Below are 25,727 nucleotides of genomic sequence, written 5' to 3' on the forward strand. Positions count from 1 at the left end.
AACCAATTTGTGACGCGCTAATCCTCCAGTAGGCAACAATGACTGTGATGAGCTTCAAAGAAGTTGCCGCTGGTAATCCCAGCTGGCCGAATAATCCTCCAACAATGGCTAGACTTCAATTTATGTTGCCTATTGTGAAACCCTGAATCACCAGTTTGGACCGATTGGGGCGTCACGCTTCAGTGACCGGGTGGCTTCTGGCTTCGTACCGATTGGGGTGAAAGAAATTAGCATACCGGACCCGGTACCCGAACGGTCTGTTATCTGATGGCTCGCCTTATCAAATCTGGTGAAACGAACGATTTTTAAACGGTACAGTGTTTTTCTCTCCAATATGTACCGTTCTTGATTAAAAAAAAAATTCCCACAGGAATATTAGAAACTAGATTGAGCTAGAATTATTCGGGTGTAAATTCCCCTCCCATGAATGGAGTACATTTTGTATGTAACTAATTTTTACCCAGAGGTATGTATTTTGTTTTCTCTGTTGCAACAAAAGCAATATTTTTTCTGCTATTTTCTTGATACAAGTATATTAAACAGTATATTTAGTGATAATAAACGTTACATAGTTTGTTTTCAGGGTCTCTATTTTTAGAACTATTTAATCACGTATTTGGGTATAATATTATACGCTGTCATCATATATTTTGTACTAAAATATAAAAAAATGCTTGACTGAAATATTGCGTTGCCGAAAATGGGGCTAATAGACTTTTTGTAATGCCACGTTTATATGCATCTTGAAAGTTTGATATGTATATTTTTCGCTGAATTCGATATGTTTTCATATAAAAATTGTTTGAATGTGCAAATTTGTATATTATGGGATGACGCTTTTTAATTTAAAGGTATAATATTTCGCAACGTAAGCCAAAAAACTTTCGAAGTACAAAAAAAAGTGTGTGATCAGACATTTTCGGAAGATTTTGGATTTATATTTAACGGCTTATTCGTCTAAATCACGGGAATAGATTGTCATAAGGTGACACCCTTGTAAATAATTCACTAGAAACTGTCGAAAAAGTCGGCTTTTGAGAATATTTTGTTTTCGTTTGTTTTGTCCATTAACAATTGTGCAGCATAGGCAAAACTGCTTAACGAGCACGAAACGGACTACAAAAAATGCGTTAATGGAAGGGCAGCTTTTATTAAAATAAACAAACTTGCAAAGCAGGATATTGAGCTATTTACCCAGGCTAACACCAAAAAGTCACTTAATCATTTCACAAAAGGCACCTAATCATCTCGTTTTCACAACTTGTCTAGGTTCAGGAGGTTATATGTAATATTTACAAAAAGCTGTCCTCAACACTTTGCGTTTCCTCTACAGAAAGAGGTACGTTGCCCAAGCCTTATAAAGTGTGCGGCATTGGTAAATATGGAGTAGGCTATAAACCTTATGCGTAACAGCCATCTTAGATGACACCCTTGTAAACAATTCACGAGAAAATGTAGAAAAGGTCGCCTTTTGCGGATATTTTGTTTTCATTTGTTTTTTGTCCATCGATGCTTGTGCACCAAAGGCGAAACTGCTTAACAGACACGAAACGGACTACAAAAAATGCGTTAATGGAAGGGCAGCTTTTATTAAAATAAACAAACTTGCAAAGTAGGATATTGAGCTATTTACCCAGGCTAACACTACAAAGGCACCTAATCATTTCACAAAAGGCACCTAATCATCTCGTTTTCACAACATGTCTCGGTTCAGGAGGTTATATGTAATATTTACAAAAAGCTGTCCTCAACACTTTGCGTTTCCTCTACAGAAAGAGGTACGTTGCCCAAGCCTTATAAAGTGTGCGACATTGGTGAATATGGAGTAGGCTATAAACCTTATGCGTAGCAGCCATCTGAGATGACACCCTTCTAATTAATAAAAAAAAAAACTTGCGAAGTAGAATACTGAGTTATTTACCCAGGGTAACACCAAAAATGCATCTAATCATCTTCGCTCGATTTCACGACTTAGCTGGTTTCAGAATGCCATACGTATTATTTACACAAACCTATCCGCAAAACTTCGCGTCTCCCGTACAGAAAGATGTAAGTCACCCAAGCCATATAAAGGGTGGGGCATTGGTACATTGGCGAATATGGAGTAGGCTATAAACCTTATGCGTAGCAGGCATCTTAGAGGGCAATGCTTTTGTTTTTCTGGGATATGCTTGACTGAATTGTATGTCATTGGGTACTCATTGTTACTGAATTAAAATTTAAAAAAATAGCATAGCATCTAAAATGTCCGCTATGCATAAGGTTTATTGGTTACAAACGAACAAGATTATGTCATCAGGGTTGTATTAGTGATAATTTTAATACCTAAAACATATACCACAGTATTTTACTACCCACAGCTACTTTAAAACTAAAAATAATTTACGGGAGACAGGGTTTTTTTCTGCATTTTAGTTATCTTGTCTGATATTCCCATGCTCTCAAAATAAACATGTGTATTTCAGAAAAATATACCTGTAAATGTAATTTTACAATAATGAAAGTAATGAAATAATAATAATAAGTAATGAAAACGTTTACTGAAAAGAATTATAGGGAAAATTAGTATGGCATGCATGAAAGCTTACCCCGATGTAGTCTTGTTTTTAGCCTTACTAAAATAGGACATAATTCCCCAACAAACCAATTTGACCCAACTTTGATCAAAGTCGGCTATTCGGCACGCTTCATCAGTACTTGTTTTAACAGCTTTCATTTCGAATGAAACCGTTCTTTTTGCCATGGAATATACATAAGGTGAATGATCTTCAATAATTATGAAAGAATTCCTCCGCAGACTTGAAGAACTGTAGTTGCTTTTTTTTCAGCCTGGCTGTGTAACAGAACACAGCCAGGCTGAATTGTAACTTACTTAAAGATCATACCCCGTCCTCTTGAAAAAAAAGTTGATATAATTTCTCTCCTAACAAATGTTCAATTGGTATTTTTTTATAACTCTCTGATAAAGTAACTCTCTGAAATAGGGATTTCATTTTTGTCCACAAGTGACCCACACTGCGAGAGCCGAATTATTATTATAGTATAACAACCAAAACTCGAACTTTGTGAAAAAAATTAACTTTTTTGGTCAGCGTCTCAAACAAAAGTAAATAACTTTGATATTGCTAGGAAAACACCAATTGAAAACAAACTCTATTTTTTTCGAAGTGAAATTAAACTTTAAATAGCACAGGGAATGCTTAACTAATACTTATTGCTTGTCTGAGATAATTTCCAGTACTGTTTGCAGTCAACTATTTTTAGTGACCTAGTGCTACTTGGTATTTTGTGTACACAGTATACCTCATGCGTTAGAGCGTCGTCAGAGGGCAACGGTTTCTTATCGCATGGAAAGGCATGAGTAAACCCGTGCATTCATTATTGCTAAGGGAATAAATGTGTGCTTGGCCGGTTTTAAACACTATGTTTAAGACCAGTTGGATGCTGATAATTACCCAAGGCGAAGGCGAGGATAATTATCAGCATCCAGACTCCAACCGGTTTTAAACATAGTGTTTAATATCGGCCAGGAACGTAATCATTTATTCCCATTCGGTAAAAAAAAAAATTAAAAAAAATTGTTTCAAGCCAGTCGGTTGTTATCAACCGTTTAAGACTGACCACGTGACGGGCTTTCAACCAACAGGAATGGGTGAACTGGCTGAGGTGTTTATGAATAAATTATAATAAGAATGAGCACTCTCTGAGACACATTCAACGGATAAGGTATATTGGGACAGGCCAATTTAAAGAGCACTGTAGACAAAATCACGACCCATGTAGTGGTAAGATAGGATTGAACTTAATGAAGAGCTTTCAATAAAATGCTGGCAAAATTACGGAAATTTGTTGTTCAGACTTTTTTGTCGTTGACTTTTTAGCTCTTTTTTTTCTTTTTTTTATTTATCTATTTCACCGTGAAATTTCTGTTTAGCACTAAATCGAATGCATAACACAATTTCGTGATGTTGAATGCCCGATCCCTCGTACTCTGTATAGTCTATATAAAAACTACGACTACAACGGCCATCGATGTACTCCATCAAACCATCGTAGATGTGACTGGCACTTTATTATTGCGCCCTCTATAGGTGTACCGTCATGCATAATCAACAAAGGCACAAAATGAACACTTGGCATAAATTGAAAAAGCCGTTTTGTAGCTGGTAATTTTCCAAATCTCCGTCAAGCTCCCCCTCCTCCTCTTCCCTCACAAAAATGGAAAAAGGGACCTTTATGATTCTGCTGCAATTCGAAGAAAAAAAACTATTTGGCAAGCTGCAATTTTCAAAATTCAAAGATGTCTTGAAGACTGTAAAAATTCTACTAATTTTCAAGAGTTAACCTCCAAAATCATGTCCTCAAACAACCCAAATATTGTAGCACCCCCTCCCCTTCAGCCCCCCCCCCCCAAGTGAAAGCCCTGCACCCACAGCGAGCCCGAAGTTCTGTGCAATTTGGATAAATTTGGCCCAATGGAACGCTGGCATCTTTTATCAAAATGGCGATGGGCTACAGGACTTCTTTAAGGGTTGGTCATCTTTGGATGGGATTTTTTCCCCCAAATCATGGAATTACCTCAAAAAATTGAACAGAAAACGAAAAAAGATGAAATAAGTTTTTATTTGATGAGTGTCTCAAATACCTTACAGTGAGTATTTATAATACTGTTTAAAAGTGCACGTAATTATCACTGAGGTCTATGGGAGTCTATTTACTGGTCTGGAACCTCCTGTGGACCCTCAATGACATTAATTAATGGGTGACCTGGGTTAGAGTCAACTATTCCATGTCCAAATGGTAGTCTGGCTCGCAGACCAAAAGGTATCGTTAGTAAAAACGTCATACACTGATAACTAGGACCCATTTGACAAACGGTCGGGTCGCGTTCCATTCGTGCTATGCTATGATATACACCGTGCGGTTCGCATGGAGTGCGTTCGATTACTTCCCCCAGCTTACTCGAGCCTAGCTCCTCGCGTGATGACAAACATGCGCAGTGGAGCTAAATAAACCAACGGTTTCGGGTAACGTTTCGTGCAAGAGCTGGAAACATGGGCGTCGCCCATGCTAGCAGATCCAGAAATTGTTTTAGGGAGGCGTGCTGAAATGTAGACCAGTTATTTTTTCCGGACACTTAGACCTCCAAAATCATTACGGGGGGGGGGTGGCCTGCCATAATTTCAATAGGGAGCGCTGATAAAATCCTTCAATCAGGCACACAATATCAACTAAAAGTGTACAAATGCACCCTTCTCACGACTATTTATTTAGGGGGAGACCGTTCGCATGTACGTCACATTCATACATATTGCTAGCGCATTTTTTATGGAATTTTGGTTTTTTTGGGGGGGGCTAGATAAATTAGGCTAAAGCCCCCCCCCCCCATGCCCCCCCCCCCCGTAGAACCGCCACTGAACTCTCGTACACAATAGCATTTATTCATCACAGTGTCATTTCCTCGTTTTGATATTGTGCATTTGAAGAGATGCGTGTAATTATAGTTATCGTGTTAGTCATACATGTACATTGTGTAAACTAAAAACAAGACCAAGAACAAAAGGAAGATAACTTTAGCTTGAACAACCCGACGAAATAGAAACTTTAGAGTAAAGTAAACTTTCGGTTTGTTTTGCATTTACATGGGGAGTTGAAGCATTAATAATACTACAATGCGGAAACGTTGAATTCAAAGCCGCTTATGCACAAGCCTTATCGCGGGACAATGTTCAAGACCACTCTTATACGAATTTAGTTAGCTATGTGCGGTTTTCCTGAATCGTTAATACATTTCAGAGTTTATGTCTTTCCACTATATATAAGATGCACCCATGAAGACAAAATTTTAGGGGTAAACAGTATCAAATGTATAACAAAATCACGAGCACCATGAAATAAAGGCCTGCCCGCAATGCATGTACACTGTTTAAAGGACCCATTACATTTTATATAACCGACATACAGATCCTAGTCATTTGATTGGTGGAACTCACATCACATGACATTCGTTATTGCTCCCATGGGGAATGGAAAATACTTTTCAACAGTTAGGATCATGACGCGGTATTTGTGTGCAAATGCATGCCGGTGTGCGCGTTCAGCGTTGCGCGTAGCGCGTATTGTTCCAAAGAGCCAGCGCTACAGCGTTGGGTTCAAACATTTTCGTGAAGGGGTGGTTTGGACTAGAGAAATAGATTTTCCTCCAGTTTCGTATTGAAAAAGAGTTCAAATGTATCAAATTACAAGGATCTATATGTCAGTAATATAAAACAAATATTGAGTGGCTTTAAATTGTGAAATGGGAGGAATATTATCGCTCGGTAAAATCTGGACTTTTCCAGTTCACTCGGCTTCGCCTCGTGAAATGGAAAAGTCCAGTTTTACCTGGCGATAATATTCCTCCCATTCCACGCTGAGCCACTCAATATTTGTATACCATATGGTTTTACAATCTGATAATAATAGTATGCAACATAGAACACCGCACCTGTATTTTATCCCTGATTCTATATCCAAGACATTGTGAATGTTTTGTGACTCAAGTTCAACATAGCCGTCGCAAGGGCCCCGCAAAATAGATACAATTACTGTTCGTATTCAAAAGTCCCCTTGCCTTAAAAGCATTGGTTCACTCCTGTGTTATATATAGCTTCGTTCAATGGCAAAGACCCGCCCCAGTCCCATCCCCATCCTGGCATCCTAGATCCGACGACGATTTCATGTGCATGTATTAAGTATAGAACATTCGGGATAAGCATCGATCTTCAAGTCAAGGTTCTTTGTCGTACTTTCTAAAATCAATTTCGGTTAGTGCCATGCACATTTTTAACCAAAAGTAAGCAGCGACCTTTATTACATGTACGTCATCAGATGTACGTCTTTACCCCGCAGACTCGTGACCTTTGACGTGGACCTCGGGGTACTACAGAAATTTAGACCGTTTCATTAACAATCAACTATCACACAAAATATCTAGAATTGCATTTTGAAGCAGGTGCAAGGAACTTTACGAACTACGTACTGCATAAAACGGGTCCGTTTTTGTGAACCGAGGCCTAGGTTCCTATTCTGTTGGTTACACTGAAAGAAAGGAACTCTTTGTTATAACAGAGCCCTGCGTCAAAATACAAACGTACAATCATTTAAGTTAGTAATTTAAGTATTATTTCAACCAGGAAATAAATAAGTAGAGCTACATATTAATCCTACACGAACAACTGCTTTGTTGTAAAGGTACATAATATAACTGTACAATACGGTACAAAGGTTCCGTAAATAAACTTGAACTCTGTACTGCCGTATACGGAGTTACATTGTTTCTTACACAAGTTAGTGGAAACGGGCTACACATAAGGATCGTCAAATTTTCTGGTTTCCTTCTGAAGCACTGATCACAACAATTGTCCATGAGAAAAGGAAACATCCACCTGTAGATGAGGACATGGCGCCATCGTGCATTTGCCGCCTGAGAGACGTCGTGCTGCCGGCCTTGTTCTTGTGTGTCCTTTCACTACACAATAAAGGTAAGATTTCGAGTGATTTTTTTATAGTCTCTCACAATGCAGGCTTCCCGGAAAATTGTACATAATGATTTTCATGGTGAGCACTATTCAACCCTATGGCAACTGCACTGTTGGAACTTCTCGTTTACCCGGTATTGCCAATTGTATTGTTTTAACTATAATTATGATTACAGATTAAGATCCATGAATTTGCTAAGGGTATTATACAAAAATAATTAAACCGTGGCACGACTGGGAAGTGGTGGGGTCGAACGACCCATGTACGCCAAATTCGTTATAAGTCCATTTTGGCCTTCCATTTTTAACCTCAACAAATTAACTGTCAAGCACGTTCAATGGTTAATGGTTTAGCCCCATGCATGGCATGTGTGCAGATCTATAGCAGTTTCTGCTTTGTTCGTAGACTTTTTTTAATCATTAATATTCGACAAAAGAATGCACAGTTATTGATAAAGAGCCAAAAACACACCAGGTTGGTTGTCCTGTAAAAGAAACACAGATGTAAATCGCAGTGTTGTAGTCGAGTATTTTTTTCCGAGTACCGAGTACCACCGAGTACTTAGGCTGCCGAGTATGAGTACGAGTAAGAGTACTTGTACCTCCGAGTACAAGAACGGGTCTCCGAGTACGAGTACTTGTGCTTCCGAGTACGAGTATGAGTACTTCCGAGTAGAGTACGAGTACTCACATATCCGAATACGGCCATACGGCAAATGGTTCATTGTGCGTAATTGGCCCAGGCCCAGTCAGACTGATATGCAGACCCACTCACGGCTAGCTGTTATTGTGTTTGTCCGGCCGGCACAGAGGGAAATCAGGAAATCTCGATTTCTCCACAAGCCAATCAACCATTTCAAACTGAAAGCATCGATAAAATAAAGTCACTGTAAGTGAAGCTATAATATACCTTTTTTCCCGAGTACTGCTGTTCGAGTACGAGTACTTTAATGATCGAATACAATTTTGACATGTCGAGTACGAGTACTTTGCTGCCCGAGTACGAGTACCGTCATTTCGAGTACGAGTACTTTGACATTCGAGTGCGAGTACGAGTACGAGTACTCCAAAAAAAAATACTCGAGTAATACTTGAGTACGAGACCGAGTACGAGTACTACAACACGTAAATCGTGTTAACTCTAGGAACCAGATGGGTGTGGACAGGTTGAAGAATTCAAGTAAACGATATGGATTTAATGAAAAGCGTGTTATTTTATATTACTGATAACCTGATTCTTCCCCGAAATCTCTCTTCCGATTCAGGAAATGTTATGATGCAACATGTAAAAACCATCCACATAAAATTATGTTGAACATTGCAAATAGACTATTTAGGTTTGTCTTTTTATACCACTCACAAGCAGAGCTTATACGTCGTGACAGACGTGTTGCCGGTCCCCGTACAATATCAAATCCTATTTTAAGCTGGGAACCAACCTACTCAGTGAAAACTGAATAACTGTCGGCCAGTAAATAAATGTTGAAATGTTGTACTCGAATCATTCAAACACTACATTTGGGCCAATATTTCGGTTCGCATGCACATACCTTATTAATAACTGTGTTAAGCAATTAAACACAAGCTTGCTTTCACTTTGTAACATGTTTAGAAGCTACATATTGATTGATTGATTGATTGATTGATTGATTGATTGATTGATTGATTGATTGATTGATTGATTGATTGATTGATTGATTGATTGATTGATTGATTGATTGATTGATTGATTGATTGATTGATTGATTGATTGATTGATTGATTGATTGATTGATTGATTGATTGATTGATTGATTGATTGATTGATTGATTGATTGATTGATTGATTGATTGATTGATTGATTGATTGATTGATTGATTGATTGATTGATTGATTGATTGATTGATTGATTGATTGATTGATTGATTGATTGATTGATTGATTGATTGATTGATTGATTGATTGATTGATTGATTGATTGATTGATTGATTGATTGATTGATTGATTGATTGATTGATTGATTGATTGATTGATTGATTGATTGATTGATTGATTGATTGATTGATTGATTGATTGATTGATTGATTGATTGATTGATTGATTGATTGATTGATTGATTGATTGATTGATTGATTGATTGATTGATTGATTGATTGATTGATTGATTGATTGATTGATTGATTGATTGATTGATTGATTGATTGATTGATTGATTGATTGATTGATTGATTGATTGATTGATTGATTGATTGATTGATTGATTGATTGATTGATTGATTGATTGATTGATTGATTGATTGATTGATTGATTGATTGATTGATTGATTGATTGATTGATTGATTGATTGATTGATTGATTGATTGATTGATTGATTGATTGATTGATTGATTGATTGATTGATTGATTGATTGATTGATTGATTGATTGATTGATTGATTGATTGATTGATTGATTGATTGATTGATTGATTGATTGATTGATTGATTGATTGATTGATTGATTGATTGATTGATTGATTGATGATTGATTGATTGATTGATTGATTGATTGATTGATTGATTGATTGATTGATTGATTGATTGATTGATTGATTGATTGATTGATTGATTGATTGATTGATTGATTGATTGATTGATTGATTGATTGATTGATTGATTGATTGATTGATTGATTGATTGATTGATTGATTGATTGATTGATTGATTGATTGATTGATTGATTGATTGATTGATTGATTGATTGATTGATTGATTGATTGATTGATTGATTGATTGATTGATTGATTGATTGATTGATTGATTGATTGATTGATTGATTGATTGATTGATTGATTGATTGATTGATTGATTGATTGATTGATTGATTGATTGATTGATTGATTGATTGATTGATTGATTGATTGATTGATTGATTGATTGATTGATTGATTGATTGATTGATTGATTGATTGATTGATTGATTGATTGATTGATTGATTGATTGATTGATTGATTGATTGATTGATTGATTGATTGATTGATTGATTGATTGATTGATTGATTGATTGATTGATTGATTGATTGATTGATTGATTGATTGATTGATAGATAAATGGTTTATTAAATCAGCTTTCTCGCCAGCTGTAGCGGAATTGTGTGAAGCTGTAACAATATATATTAAGAATGCATTAATTTAAAAATACTAAAAAGTAATCATTACAATTATACTATTAAGAAATGATAAAGCAAAATTTAAGGACCCCAAAATTGATAAAATCGCAAATCAACAATTACATGTTTAACCATTAAGATGCAGTAATAACCCCCAAAATTGATAACCCCAAAATTGATAAAATAGCAAATCAACAATTTCATGATTAACACATTAAGATGCAGTAAGAAATTGGGTGAGTGGTAGGGGGAAAGGACATATGGTGGGTATGGAAAGGCTACATTATTCGGGAAGGGAATGGGAATCCACAATAAAGTTTGGAATATAATTTGGGATATTAGGATGAGGAAGTTTAAAAATCCAAATTATTATTGAACATTTAAAAATCTTAGACACAGTGTACAATGCACAAATAAATAAAAATCTCAAAACATACAATGTAGGTCAGCTGCTGTCAAAAATTACCTTTTACCACAAATTAAGTCATGGATTTAATTAATCGGATTAAGTACGGGATTGCACTATTTCTGAATCTATTTATTTTGCATCTTGGTTCAGACACTAGTTTAGACCGGCGTAACACTTTACTCGTTTGAGGTTGTTGGATAAGATGCGCCATGTTCTCATTACACATCAAGTTTCTAGCAAATCCAAGGCATAGTGATCTACGACGGTCAGTCAATGTTTCTAATTTAACTGAATCATGTGCACTAATGTAATCATTGTATTCTGCACCTAGAGTTAATTTGAGGACACGCTTTTGTATTTTTTCCAGTTGGTTTTGTTGGTGATTTGAAATTACACCATTCCAGACAGGAGCTGCATATTCAAGTAGGGGGCGGAGGTACCCTTTATAGACAGTCATTAAATCCTCAATTGGCAGACCATGACCTTTTAAGGCACGCAACATGTGAAAACGGCCATTGGCGCGTTGAAGTATTTGATTCATATGAGTGTCCCATTTAAGGTCTTGCTGGATGTGTAACCCTAGCAGTTTGACAGTTTGTGATTGTTCAAGGACGTCATCATTGATGTAAATAACAGGCGATGCTGGGGGCTCCTTCATGAAATTGATTTCCATAGTGGTGCATTTTGTAGGGTTGAGAGACATATTGCTGTTTTGTGACCACTGAACTAGGGTATTAACGGTCTCCTGAAGACTAGGTTGTTCATGGGCGAGGCGAGTTTCAACCAAGCTCAAATCGTCAACGTATTTCCAGTGGTGTATTTGGTCACTGGAATTTTGACAGGCATCGTTGATGACAGCAGAAAACACAATAGGGCCTAGCCGTATCCCCTGAGGAACTCCTGCATGCATGGATCTCCAATCAGATGTGATACCCCTATAGCGCACACATTGTTTGCGGTTTGTGAGAAAGTTTGCAATCCATTGAACCAATGATGGGTCCACATTCAGGCTGATCAACTTCTGTATTGCAATGTTGTGGTCAATTCGGTCAAATGCCTTGCTGTAGTCAGTTAAAACAAGTGTGGATGTTGCTTTTCTGGTTTCAGCATGTTAGTACAGAGTATGCAATAGATCAATCAAACAGTGTGTTGTTGAGAGTCTTTTTCTATTTCCAAACTGTTGATGATCCATGTAAGGTTTCAACTCCTCGACAGTCCACTTAGCAACAAAGCCCTCGAGAATTTTGGCAAAGTGATCAGTGAGAGCTATTGGTCTCAACTTGTCAACTACTGCAGGAGAGCTTTTGGGGATTGGGACAATGATTGCTCGCTTCCAAACCTCAGGTACACTACCCAGTTCAAACGACGTGTTGAAAATATGAGTTAAAGGCGTGGTCAACTCATATACAAATTCTCGAATTATGCGTACAGGAATATTATCTGGTCCTCCAGATTTCCCACACTTTATGTGTTTCAGTTCGCGGTACACATCCCAATGTCAAACCCTTGGTGGAGGATACTGGGATGGACGATAGGCTGGTAACTGTGCTGTGTCGATAGGTGGGAGGTCTTCAGCCACAGAAGCAAAGTGATTGTTGATGCTGTTTGCAATTCCAACTGTGTTGTTTTGGTCAATTCCTGGGACCTGGTTTTTCCTCGTGATGACCATTGGTTAGAAGTTTGATCTGCCGATACCATGCAGCAGGGTTAGATGCTTTCAAGCTTCTAACTCTTACGTTGTAATAGTTATGTTTGGCAATACGTATGGCCATCTTGACCTTGTTTCGTAGCTGTTTCCAGGTGCGGTGATTCTTCGAGTGGAATGCAACTTGTCTTTGTTGAATGAGTTTCTTGACGACAGGAGTCATCCACGGTTTGTCACGAGCATGAAATTTAGTGGTGCGCAGTGGGAAATGATAATCTGTTGCTGAGTTTAATGCTTTGTAGAAAGCATCACACTGTTCGTTGGGATCCTCAGCCTGCATGACAGGAGCCCAGTCATAATGACATATCCAAGTTCCAAATCGACGAATATTAGAATCACGCAATGGTCTAGTTGTGCGTGATTTGGTGGTGTTTTTAGAATGCTGGTAATTTTGGAGCGGAGCCCAGACTATTGTACCATGATCACTGCTGGCTATAGGTGATTTAATTACAGGTTCAGCATAGACGTCGAACAGATTGGAGATAATTTTGTCGAGAATCCTGTTGTCTCTTGTTGGTTGATTGACGACCTGTTTAAACCGTGTGTCGGTGAGGAGCTGACTCAGATTAAGCTGGTTGAAATCCCCGACAATAGCAATACCAGCGTCTGGGTGACTGCTCAAGAGGCTGTCTGTTGTCTCATTAATGTGGTCAAGGAGACGATCTGAAACCGGACTCTGCGGAGGGTAGTAAACAACAGCGACTATGATATGAGACACTGATCTCGTAAGGCGTTTTGGATGAACTTTAATCCACACTATCTCAAGATCCTCTGGAATGTCAACATGAAGCTGTAGTGGGCTTTGATCATGTTTTGCATAGATTGCTACTCCTCCTCCCCGTCGAGAGGGGCGACATTTAGAGAACATCGTGTAACCGGGTAGTGACACCAGCTCTGGAAGCAAATCCGGTTTAAACCATGTTTCTGTTATTGCAACGATGTCGAACATGTCTTCAAAAACGACAGCATGCAACTCATCAAATTTATTGTTCAGCGATCGTGCATTGCACAGCAATATTGATGGTAGATGATGACGATGTTGTTGTTGATGAAGTTGAAGTTGAGGGACAACATTGATCTTGATAAGGTCACGTGATATGCCAGTCGGTTTGTTGCTGGACACAAGTTGAATACGGCGGCACTGCAAAACAGGTATTTGCCGTCGAATATGAGTTCCAGCTCTACGCCCTCTATGACAATGTTGTTTGTTGATTCCAGATTCATGTATTGTTTGACGAACCTCCTGATTCAATCTTAGGTTGGCATTTTTAGCTGTTTTCAGGATAGTCAATAAATTGTCTCGAGAATACTGAAGTTTGGAGGCAGTGTTTGTCATCTTTGTGATTATATCTGCCGATGCATGTACTAAGTCATGGGCACTGTTGGTGTCGGAAATACAAGTACTGTTGTATATAGTCAGTGTTTTAACAGTTAAACACATCAACAGACAATATTAAACGTGTTCAATTCCTAAACATCAATGTTCAATTGCTAAACGCTATCCATCAATTCTCCAACGTGTTTAGTATTTAAACATGTACAAACTGATAGCAAGAAAGTGTTTAGAAAAGTGTTTGCTAAACATAGATTTTGCAGTGTAGAAAATGAATAATTCAAAATGAATAATCCAAAATGTGTGAAACTTAAGAAATAACCTTGTGGCGTTCTTAACCCTGCGCAGCGTTTACAACAAAACTTTACAACAACTCGTCAACTGCTGCCCCTTTGGGCAGCAGGTACTTTTCCGCACTACGCAAGACCCTATTCATAGCAATACAACAAAAAGCCACGTGCCAGACAGTGTCCAGACAGTTGCCAGACAGTGCGCTGGAAAGATAATTGACTGGCGGCTGTGGTATGCAGTTATAAAGGGAGATGACTGTGTCAAGTTACAGGTCTTTGTTAATGTTTCAATGAGACTTGGCAGGAGGCCTGATCGAAAGTTTGTTGACACGGCCTGGGTGTAGCCCTGGCTGCAAAGTTCATCGATTCAGCTGATTTGGCAAGGGTTGAATGAGGATTAGATAGGAGGTGAATGTTATTGGCCCAAATTTTTTTTTTCATTCAAAAAATTGGGTTTGTTGATGCCCCAGGGGCATCAGGTCACTCCGCCCAGGAAAAGAGGGTACTATGGCGAGTCTCCCTACAAAATGATATTTCAATTCTGCTGGAAAAAGTTTCTGAAACACACACTTGATTGACATGCGCCTGTAATCATTCAAATTTTCAATATTCTATGAGAACATAACTTTGTAATAAGTTCATTATGTGATATATCGTTGGTGTATACTGCCACTTTGATACTGTTTCAATGATGAAATGAGGTTTTACGAAATGCATTCTGATATAAAGTGGAAGTATGAACACTATTTAATAATATTTTTCAACACAGGTCTGGCCCTCGATCTGCGGAACAAACTGGCCAGTCAGAGTACAACTTATAAAAATGTGCCTGCGTCTAATGCGGTAGATGGCGATCGAAGCACCTTTAGCCACACTGGTAAAATTAATATAATTTAAAAAAAAAAAACTATTTGTTGAAACAAAATTTATATATTTTGCTGATTCAAGGAACAACAATACAATAAATCTATGAAGGTGATTAATAAGGTAATTCAGCTCGAAGTCGGTAGACATCTTCACTTCAATGCTTCTTCCAACCTCTTGTGATATGATCTCCAGTCTCCCACGCGGGGAAATTCATGGATATGTAACCGATTGCAAACTAAACAAAATTCGTTCAAGGTGGGGCAGTATTTTTCGCTGTGGTTTGGTCTTGATCATCGCGTGAAAATGATGGTATTTCCTCTTTTCTCGAAAAATGTCAGCATACTAGGCGCAACGATTTCACAGGGTGCTTGAACCTATTATTTACCTACAATCACGTAGGATATTTTTTAATATTTTGGCAGTTCGAGTTTGAGGTTCAGCCCCCCCCCCCCGGACTCTAGTCTATGTAATAGACTATGGCGAAGTCATGGTCTGTAAAATTTGAGCAGATTCGCTGATTAATTATGCAACTTGCAACGACCGCATCTTGACCTCTACATTTTGACCAATCAGCGGGCGCTTTCTATATTGGGTCTGTCATTCACCGTTATCGCGTCATAGAAATGGATAAAAAAAAAAACAGACACAGCAACAAAGGCTGTGGTCACGCGCTCTGTATTACGTTACGCGATACGTGCCCGGCTGTTGTTGTATTGCAAAACTCGGCATTCGAATTGACCAATCAAACGTTTAGTCCCAATTTGGGAATGAAACGACGTAACGATTTAGTCGACTCCGATTGGCTGAGGCGAGCGATCGCAAAATCTGCATGATTTGATGTATTAGACGTTAGACCGGGTGCAAATTTTCCCTCTTACTATTTTTTGCCAAGAAAGATTCGTTTTTCTGTGCGACATTCGCGTCCCAGAGCTGCGGGTATCGGTCTGATGCATGTTTAAAGTGATGTTATGTGGCATAAAAGGCATTATGAATGTGTATTCATTGTTAGCAAATGCCTGATTCAGAGCTAGTATATTACAATTGAGGAAACGGAAATTTACATCTGGATAAAACGACTCTTTATGTTATAGATTACGGCCCGAATGAATGGTGGAAAGTCGACCTTGAGGCTATCTACTGCTTGAAGAAAATTACAGTCAGCAACGCGAAACAATGCAGAAGATGTCGTAAGTATTCTACAGTTTCAAGCTATTTTCAAACAGTTTCAATCGAAGTTATCAATCTGGGATTTACTCTTTCATTTCAAACATGGGGTGATCGTAATATAATGTTCCATGTAGAATTTGTGTATAAAAAAAGGTGAGACAAGTTCGTCAATTCTTTAGCCGGATTGGCACATTGTTGGCATTCCTACTTTAATAGAAGAAATTTTCATTTGTGAATTTCAAAAAGTGAAATGAAACTATTTTGTTAGTATTAATTTATAATTCTGAAAGCTAATTGCAGATCAATTGTGTTTGCTGGCCCACGAGATCAGGACTTGGAACTGCAACCACCGATAGGCATATATGGAGACTCATGAAGAGGAAATACTTGAAATATTTGATGGTTTTAAATTAATTTGCAGCTGCGCGACTGCGAGATTCCGTGGTGAGGGCTGGTTTGAATTCAGACATTTACCAGAACATAATGATAGGTTCTCCAATCACCGCAACGCAAGCCATAGGCATAGACATTGACTTCATAGTGGACCACGTCGTCCCCGCTCGATACGTCAGTGTGGATCGACCTAGACCAGATCTACTTCACATAGCTGAAGTCATGGTGGAGGAAATCCAAGACACTGAAGAGACTTCTAGTGTTGTAGGTAAGAATGATTCGAATAATATTTTTGTAAGCAAAGACAACATTATTCTGTTGTTTTTGATGATTCGTCTTAGTCACGAGGTCAATTACACCGTGGTTTATTATCGTTTTCAGCATTTTCAGCATTTCGCATAATGTTAATTTACCAGTAAAGAGATCAACTATAAATTTGTAACTCCATATTTGATTAGAAATTAAACATTTTAGACTATTTTCTCCCACACCGGTCTAGCCTTGAAAATGAGTTAGTAAAATAAAGGAAATAAAGAAACTCCCCTTTTTTTTTGTTTAGTAAATCCTTTTTTTTCACATCTAAAGTGTATTTCATTTTTTGTCATTACAAATTTAACCATTGCCAATACAAATTCTTACTTTTACAAAGAAAAAAATCTTTGGTTTAAAACACATGTCCATGCAGCTTTGTATGCGGAATGCAGTTATATGTACCAACAGGTCTACTTATTTTTGTTTTGCCTGGGGAAAACAATGTTTTCAGCACATATTAAAACAATAATTAAAAACACAAAAGTTGAAAAACATGTTCCGGAAGTTAAATGGACCGTTGAAATTGCCAAAAGAGGAGGATTGCACTTTTAACTGTTTTGCGATTTGTTGAATTGTTCCCGTTTTCCAAGCTTACACATAACTTTGCTAGTATTAGTCCAAGTGTTAAACATTGAAGTTCAATATGTCAGATGCATTTACATGTATATGCTAATTGAAAGGGAAAGGCAGAGAACAGTATATTTCTATTTACTCAAAAGTCATTGCGGGCATGATTCATGCTGAATGCATTGGAAGTCCTACTCATTTAAGAGATGTCCATGGCCGGCTCTGTTGAAAATCATCCATCCTGGCAGCTGCTTTTGTCACCCAAATATAGCGTCAGATTTGCCTAGTCTACGGCCTAGTCTTCCATACACTCATAAACTTATCAACCTGGTCTGATGATATGAATGGTCCTCCCATCCCTTATAGTTTATCCTTGAATTCATCCTGTGCAGAATTCCACTGCACATTACTTCTGGTATTGTAAAATTGTTATACATGAGTATTCTCGGAAGGAACCTGGCTATCTTCGCTCAATAAGATCAACAGTTAGTGAATGTAGCTTTGACCATGTTGACTTGGGCTGATGAAGCCTTAAATTTAATTAATACCAATTTTTTAACCCACCTCATATTAATTACAGAACAAATTATCCATGAAGTTTACTGCAAGGCCATGCACATCGATTTCATCGTTGGCAAATTGGAGGTCACAAATTGTAAACTTAATTAACAATCATGACGTTGGAACTTAATCACCCTGAACCGAGTGGTGATATCACAATAAAAAGGAGGTGTTCACGTTTCGTTATTATTGAAAATAGCTCCAGACTAACAACGAAAAGGTCTGAGTACACAACAAGTTTCAAATTAGGAAGGCAGTCATATGCTCAGGGAAAGTGAGTGGAAAAACAATCACCTAACTATATGGACCAAAAATCAACGTTTTCACTATCATGTTGCAAGAAATGGCCAGTAAAAGTAACTTAACTTGTGTAAGTAATCATTGAACTGCAAAATATATTGCTTTTAATGACTTAAACCCGCCAACTATCTCCTGTGTCTGATCTCCTGTGTGGCACAAATGCTTTTTAGTATATATAGTCTGGTACCTTACAATTCGCTTTTCTTAAGTACATTGTAAGTCAGGGAACATGTCAGTTCAACTAGCCATAGAGGGCGCCCTTTGCCCAAAACTTTTTGGCGGCATGGACGGGGGGTTAATCTTTTCCAATATTTGTTTTAAATTTTGATTGTTGTTTCTAGTAGGCTACTACATATGTTGAAGGGGGCAGAACATTAAAAAAGTGAAAAAAGTGAAATAATACCCACCCCTAGTATTAGAGTCAGTTCTCGATTATAGAGCTATATACCATACGTAGATTTTTATAGTCATTGCCAGGTGCGGCATCAAATCCCAGTCACAACATCGCAAAAGCAAAATTAATAACAAAAAACGAAAACAAAAAAGCATATCTCCTCAAACCACCATAATTTGAGGGTTTTTTTTTTTCGTTTTTCTATCCAGTAGGCGGCGTGGATTTTACTCTGGTTGCCACTCCTGCTCGGCTTGGAGCCACAGGCGACGACGATGCAACCTTAGCAGCCTACAAAAGTCCAACAGACATCGCCGCTGCTGTCTCATTTGGTCGCCAATTGACGACAGGAGGGAGCAATGACAATCTTCCTACAGGATCGTCCGGGTTTTACGATGCCAACTTGGGATGTACAGCCAGGTTGCTTAGCTTACCACAAGATGGTGGGATTGACAGAACAGGTGTCTTCTACGGCACTGCAACTAGAAACGGCATGGCTACCAGAATAAGGACAGTGATCTTACGCAAAGACGGTATACACATCCTTCTTTTTAATCAAAGTACCGAAAGAAAATTGACTGGAGCGGGATTTGAACCCCTGACTGCCTTACGTTGCATGTTCTGGTCCATTCCTCCGTTCGATTTAAAATGGCATTTTCCCTGAGATATTTATTTGATGATTTTATAAAACGGGGATTTTGTTTGCTAGAGGAATGGACATAGGAATATCGGAATATCGGAAATATTTGTCGGAACCTCTTGCAAAATTGATCGGTCACGTCAAAAATCAGTCAGAATTGTTGTTGTTTTTTATGGTATAAATAATCTCCTCAATACAGTCTAAGGGTTCGAAAGGCATAACAAAATAAATAATAAGTTTCAGTTGATAGCTTTATTTTAAAAAACCCTTAAGCTATCAAAAAAAAAAAAATTGAGCGCAACTAGCACGCACAATAAATGTTTCAAAATCGGTCTTAGATTTCAAGTATTTTAATATCAGAGGTCATTACCTTGCTATCATTTTGTTTGTTTGTTCCACATCAGGCACCACTCACACACGCCCGATTCAGCGAACACAGACAGCAAATATTGGAGAGCCAGTTACTCTGCAGATGGAGAGTGTGAATCCACCGAACACCAACTACAGATGGAAGCACGATGCAGATAGCGTGCAGGAATGGAATGACATGCTGGACGTTACTATTGCGAATCTCAGCAAGACCAATGAGGGGATATACAGCTGCTTCATTGATGGTGAAGAAGACCAGCAACTCCATGGCTTCATGAGGCTCATCGTGAGGGGTGAATTCTCACTTTTTTCTAATATCCTTTGGTCCCAACTTCTGTCTATGTGAAGAGAATTGCAGGTCTACCCTTTTAGTTGAACATCTTTGGATGAGCAATCAACTATCACACTATCGTATTTAAAACAGGAGTGTATCTTAAAACATTCCTAAAGTCGGCCACATTTTCCAAATCATGAATTGCTCGTTGACAATTCCATTCTTTAATAGTAATTATTTCTTTTGATGAGAATGTAACTCGTCGTTAAAAGCAGATTTATTTTAAGGTTGGAGGATCCAAAACGATTTCGTCATTGCGTTTGTCTCAAGCAACTGTAGGATGATTTTATATTTTTAATTAACATTTTGCTCATCAACATGACATGTTTGTCGATGGTATTTTAACATTTCAGAATGCGCAGCCGGTACGTGGGGCCCGCCTTCATGTCAGAACACCTGTCGTCGATGCTACAATGGAGGTTTCTGTGATGACAAGACGGGAACGTGTATCTGTGCTCCAGGATTCAGTGGAGAAAATTGCCAGCAAGGTAACATTCGTCATATCATTATATTTTGTATGGCGAACATTAAATCCTTCCTGTAGAACAACTTTTTTGGTTGGTTTAGATATAGTTCAATTGATATGATATGAGTATGTTATTATCTTACATTCAGTTCACGTCTTTGGCCAGGACGCTTGCCGAGGTCGTTTGTTTTGTCTACCTGATCCTTACGGATGCTCCTGTGCTGCTGGGTATATGGGACTAGACTGCACGCAAGGTACTATGGAATTATCAAAATCTTGTAAAGTGTTTTTTTCCATACTGCTTTTCACTAGTTTTCCTATTTGGACCAAGGGCCTCCGAATTGTGAACAGATGACATGAAACTGGTTGTTTTGTGAAAGCAGATTTTTAATAGCAAAGATGTTCTGCAAAACAGACGCTGCTGATTAGTTTTACTGTCTCGCTGATTCGTCCCCGTATATAGGGTAAACACTATTTTATGTCCCAAGTTGTCCACTTTTATTCCATTGACTTTTTTTCACATTAGAATGTTATGAAGGGAAGTATGGAGCCGACTGTAAGCAGACATGTCACTGTCCATCTGACGACTCTTGCGAGAAGGATACGGGAGAATGTACTGGAAGTAAGATAATAATGTTGCTTTGTATCACAACTAAGCTTGTTGAAGCGGGTTTTTTTGTGACAATGCGAAGCAAAGGTTAGTTTGCAATATTCAATCTTTCAAACGTGAACCTAACTTGTAACTTTAAGTTGAGTTTCCCCAAACTCTCCCTTTAGTACCGTTGAGGGGGTACTTGTGCAGGGAGCTCATGAGGCAGTAACAACTAACAGGACACTTCGAATTGGATGTGTACCCAGCTGCTTTTTTGACCTCAGCTATATGGTGAGGTTTATAGAAATGCCTTTGTTAAGTCGAAAAACTGGACAAACAGAACTTAATTACAACTATAGTGTGATATGAAATGCAATAGGATATTTACTTATTTACAATGTGTATTAGTGAGTTACATCCGATATACTAACATATACTAACGTTTACAGTCTTCATATTTCATTCCAGATTGCATACCACCATATTTCGAAAGTAACTGCCAGTGTTCTAGTAAGTTTGTTGAATCTCTTTCACTATACCCACTTATCTTTAATCTAAACAGATATTATTTTGCAGATACGTTGACGGGAGAGTTACCAGTAAGACAAGATAAGCATCTCATAGTTGCAATAGAAACAATTAGAAGACGTAATGTGCAGATTATTATGTGAGATGACACCTTTAAGATGAAGGTGATGGATATAACGGCAAACAAAGAAGCATGACATATGAATGAAGAGGCCACATTTACAATGGCTAAACATGTGTGATATTATGCTATCAGTAACACTACCTCAGCTTCAACATTACCTTTGGTGGATCATTAACTGATGCCTGTAATTGTTACACCCTTTGTCTAATTGTAGCTGACAATGGCGTCCTGGGACTAAAAGTGATTTCAGACGATCCTCATCAACTACAAGTTTCCTGGCAACCGGATTCCTGTGTCTCTGGCTACATACTGGAGTATGCATTGACGAACAGGGGCCAATGTGAAGAGATTGTATCTCCACAGCGGGTATCACTTCCAGGTCCACTCGATGGTCAAACTACCAGTCATGTCATCACTGGTTTGATATCTCGTTCAACCTATATGGTTTACATTCGCCCACAGTACAGTAGTGCGGAAGGACCTGATTTGTCGACATGTGGAACAACATTAAAACAAGATAGTGAGTAAAACTACTTTTCTTACATCAATAACTAAATTTAACAATTGTGATAGTAATCAGCCGTGTGCACTTAAATATAATTATTAAGACAACCTGCGATTAAAGGCTCCATGGGTTGTATCTGGGGGGTTTCCTTTCAGATCCATCAGTTGCCCCTGTGATGGTTACTTCTTACGATTCTGCCAGTGTCACACTTAGCTGGCGTGAGGTGTATTGTGCCAACTACTCCGTCCAATATGCACTGGAAAACAAAGATGGTTGCCTACCCGTCAGCCCGCTAAACTTCACCCAGCACTGCATGTGTTCTGGAAGTAATTCGACGGTAATACCAAATCTCTTGGTCAATTCAATGTATCAGATACGAGTCCGCGCCTTTGTGGATGGAAGCGGCGGTCTACTTGCACAACTGAGCGTTACCACCGGTACCAAAGGTAAGACTATTTTCTATGAGACAAACTGGCAATGCATTATGTACTGAGTCCCTGGGCCCTGGCTAAGGTTGGCACGATAAACAAGCAGATGTGGACCAACTTAATTCAATCTGATTATTTTTTTCTTTAGAACCGTCTGCACCACCACAGCAAGTGACCGTCACTTCAACGGAGAAACGCAGCCTGACTTTCTCCTGGAGTCAGCCAGCGTGTGGAAGCCGAGGTGGCATCATCACAGGCTACACGTACACGCTGAGTGGACCAGGATCACAACTCATCTTAAATGCATCGTCAGACGAGGAAGTTGAGATAGATGGTTTAATCCCCTTCACTGGCTACAGTTTTCAAGTTGCCGCAAACAACAGTGTTGGGGTCGGGCCGTATAGTGGCGTCGTCGTTCAGAGAACTGATGAAGCAGGTGTGTGCTGTTTAAAAATATCATGAACAAAACCTTAATCAAAGTTCCTTGTTATTGGCTGCTTTTAGCCATCATTACTAACGCTTGCATAATGCCTTCTTAAACTTCACCCTAATTGCTTTATTTTTGGTCAATATTAAACAGAGCCCACAGTACCCTTAGATGTCGTCATTCAGAACGTTGATGACGTATCCATCACTCTCCAGTGGTCAGAGCCCGACCCTCCACAAGGAATCATCACCAATTACAACATTAGGTACTGGAGGAGTGAACAGCCAGGAACCAAAACGCTGATCAACAATGTGGTGCAATTAATGTATGAGATAATGGGCCTTAAAACGAATGAGACACACTTCTTGCAGGTAAATACTTTGTCATTTCTAAACAGAAATATCAAAATCTGGAGAGACGTTTGATTTCAAAAGCCCGTATGTCCTGGCAACTTTTTGTGGCATAAATTGTATTTTCTTTTACGGGTGCTGTTTAACATGATGAGTAAATAATTCATAACTTGCTTGCAGGCTACTATAAAAAAAAAACCGACTGATTTTACTGCATGCAAGAACAGGAAATAATCACATTCTTCGCGATTTTTTTTATTATGATACTCTTTTATTCAAATGTTATAAGGTGCAAGCTGAAACGTCTGTTGGCGCAGGTCTGTGGAGTGAAAAAGTATTTGCGACCACCCTAATCGAAGGTATGGTAATGCTTCTTGTCCCAATCTTTGCTTTTTAGTGCTTTTGGTCAATTAATATTTCTCTAGTAATTAAGATATTTTTTTTCCTTGAGTTTTGCTCACAAATTGCAAAGTGATATGGCGTTCGTGCACCTTCAATGGTTTTAAAGTGCAGTCTGAGACAGACTGAACGATAAAGTGCCTGGATAAATGAACGGTGAAATGAAAAATTTACGATTGTGATTTCGGGTTTGCACGTATTCTTTTGAACTGAATTTGCCTGATAATTCTTTAAAAAAAAAACCAATTATTTCAGTAAATGTCTATTTCTATTGGCCTTCTCAAAGGTCCCTTCAAGGGAGAAAGAGACACATTTGGCAATTAACCCGCTGCAATTCTTTTTAACAAAAAAAAACCGTTTATCATCGTTTTTGTACCGTCATACAATTTCCAAAATGTGGATATAGAATCTTTGCAAACGTTTTTTTTAATTCAGGCATTTTTATCGTACCAGTTCTCATCACAATGGTAAATCCACGCCGACTCTGAAACAACAACACATAAATAATTTGCAACGGTTTTCTGCTTTATAATTCATTTCTCCTGACAGTGCCTGGACCCGTACACAATCTTCGTTTGACGAATGCGAACGAGTCGTCAATAACTCTGGATTGGGACCGACCTCTAAGACCAAGAGGCAGAATCTCCCATTACATAGTACGTATTTCAATTATTATAGCCTAGTTTTTGTGATATTCAATGGTCCTAGAGGGCCAGCCTATAGTCCGCTCTGTACCTATCTCACTGACAAACGAACTGACTGACAGACTCCGCCACTCACTCTCTGATTGACTGACTCACTGACAGTGATATATGAATCAATTGAATAGACTGAGGTTTGTGTGCTCTGTTACGATCTTAACTTGGCTTGCCTAGTGTTGCTTTAGTGTAATGTGCAAGACATTTATTGTCACCTTTGTTGAAAAGATAAAAGGGGTTTCAAGGTACACGTTGACCCAAACTACGAACAGGTTGTTAAAGTATACAGGCTCAACGCAACGTTCTCCTGTCGTTAATCTGGGGATACGATTTAAAGTGCATTTACTTCACCTCATGTTTGCTTGCATTACAATCATGTTGTATTTACAACTCCAAATATTATCTTGATTTCAAGGTAAAGTGCAGGATCTTCTCTCAATCGGAAGAGTACAAGGGAGATGAGGTTGAAAATTCACCATTCACAAAGAATGGGCTCGATCCAGCCACTGCGTACGAGTTCAAAGTTACGGCTCAAAATGAGAAGTTCGAAGGAAGCCCCCAAATGTTGGTGGTGTATACAAAGCCACAATCAAGTGAGCTCTACGCGTTGATTCATATATTCTATAAAGCCCCTAGTCAGATTGACACGGTGTCATATGAAATCTGTCTCCTATGAAATCTGGACTCCTGCACTCTATTATTGGTTAAGTTCTCTCACGTGACCGGTCACTCTCTTAATTATCTTCGCTTAGACACTACCAATGAGTCCGCATTCCCTAGAGTCCTAAAGTCACGTTACACCGGAATCCGGGTCGTTTTGGCCTAACACTTTTTAAGGTCAGCAGTGACTCTTTTCCGGTCAAGATGAAACTTTTGTGGATTAATTCCGAGGTCAATTTGGCCCTGGAACCTGACAAAAGT

The 25,727-nt window shown here is 38.5% G+C and overlaps 1 protein-coding gene across 1 annotated transcript in view; it reads left to right on the top strand.

Annotated features, from left to right (window-relative positions):
* The first annotated feature begins 7,441 nt into the window (after window positions 1-7,441).
* Window positions 7,442-25,727, top strand: part of LOC119736747 (receptor-type tyrosine-protein phosphatase T-like) — a 29,893-nt gene continuing 11,607 nt past the window's right edge. The window contains exons 1-17 of the mRNA XM_038210758.1: window positions 7,442-7,523; window positions 15,158-15,265; window positions 16,347-16,442; window positions 16,844-17,083; window positions 19,162-19,479; window positions 19,991-20,248; window positions 20,643-20,786; window positions 20,905-21,009; window positions 21,282-21,377; window positions 21,816-21,857; window positions 22,214-22,519; window positions 22,660-22,950; window positions 23,081-23,368; window positions 23,513-23,730; window positions 23,999-24,068; window positions 24,658-24,764; window positions 25,222-25,399. Coding sequence (XP_038066686.1) covers window positions 7,442-7,523; window positions 15,158-15,265; window positions 16,347-16,442; window positions 16,844-17,083; window positions 19,162-19,479; window positions 19,991-20,248; window positions 20,643-20,786; window positions 20,905-21,009; window positions 21,282-21,377; window positions 21,816-21,857; window positions 22,214-22,519; window positions 22,660-22,950; window positions 23,081-23,368; window positions 23,513-23,730; window positions 23,999-24,068; window positions 24,658-24,764; window positions 25,222-25,399 — 2,947 coding nt within the window. The remainder of the gene's footprint in view (window positions 7,524-15,157; window positions 15,266-16,346; window positions 16,443-16,843; window positions 17,084-19,161; window positions 19,480-19,990; window positions 20,249-20,642; window positions 20,787-20,904; window positions 21,010-21,281; window positions 21,378-21,815; window positions 21,858-22,213; window positions 22,520-22,659; window positions 22,951-23,080; window positions 23,369-23,512; window positions 23,731-23,998; window positions 24,069-24,657; window positions 24,765-25,221; window positions 25,400-25,727) is intronic.

This window comes from Patiria miniata, unplaced genomic scaffold, assembly GCF_015706575.1.
Source record: "Patiria miniata isolate m_02_andy unplaced genomic scaffold, ASM1570657v1 HiC_scaffold_3, whole genome shotgun sequence".
In the NCBI taxonomy this organism is placed as follows: domain Eukaryota; kingdom Metazoa; phylum Echinodermata; class Asteroidea; order Valvatida; family Asterinidae; genus Patiria; species Patiria miniata.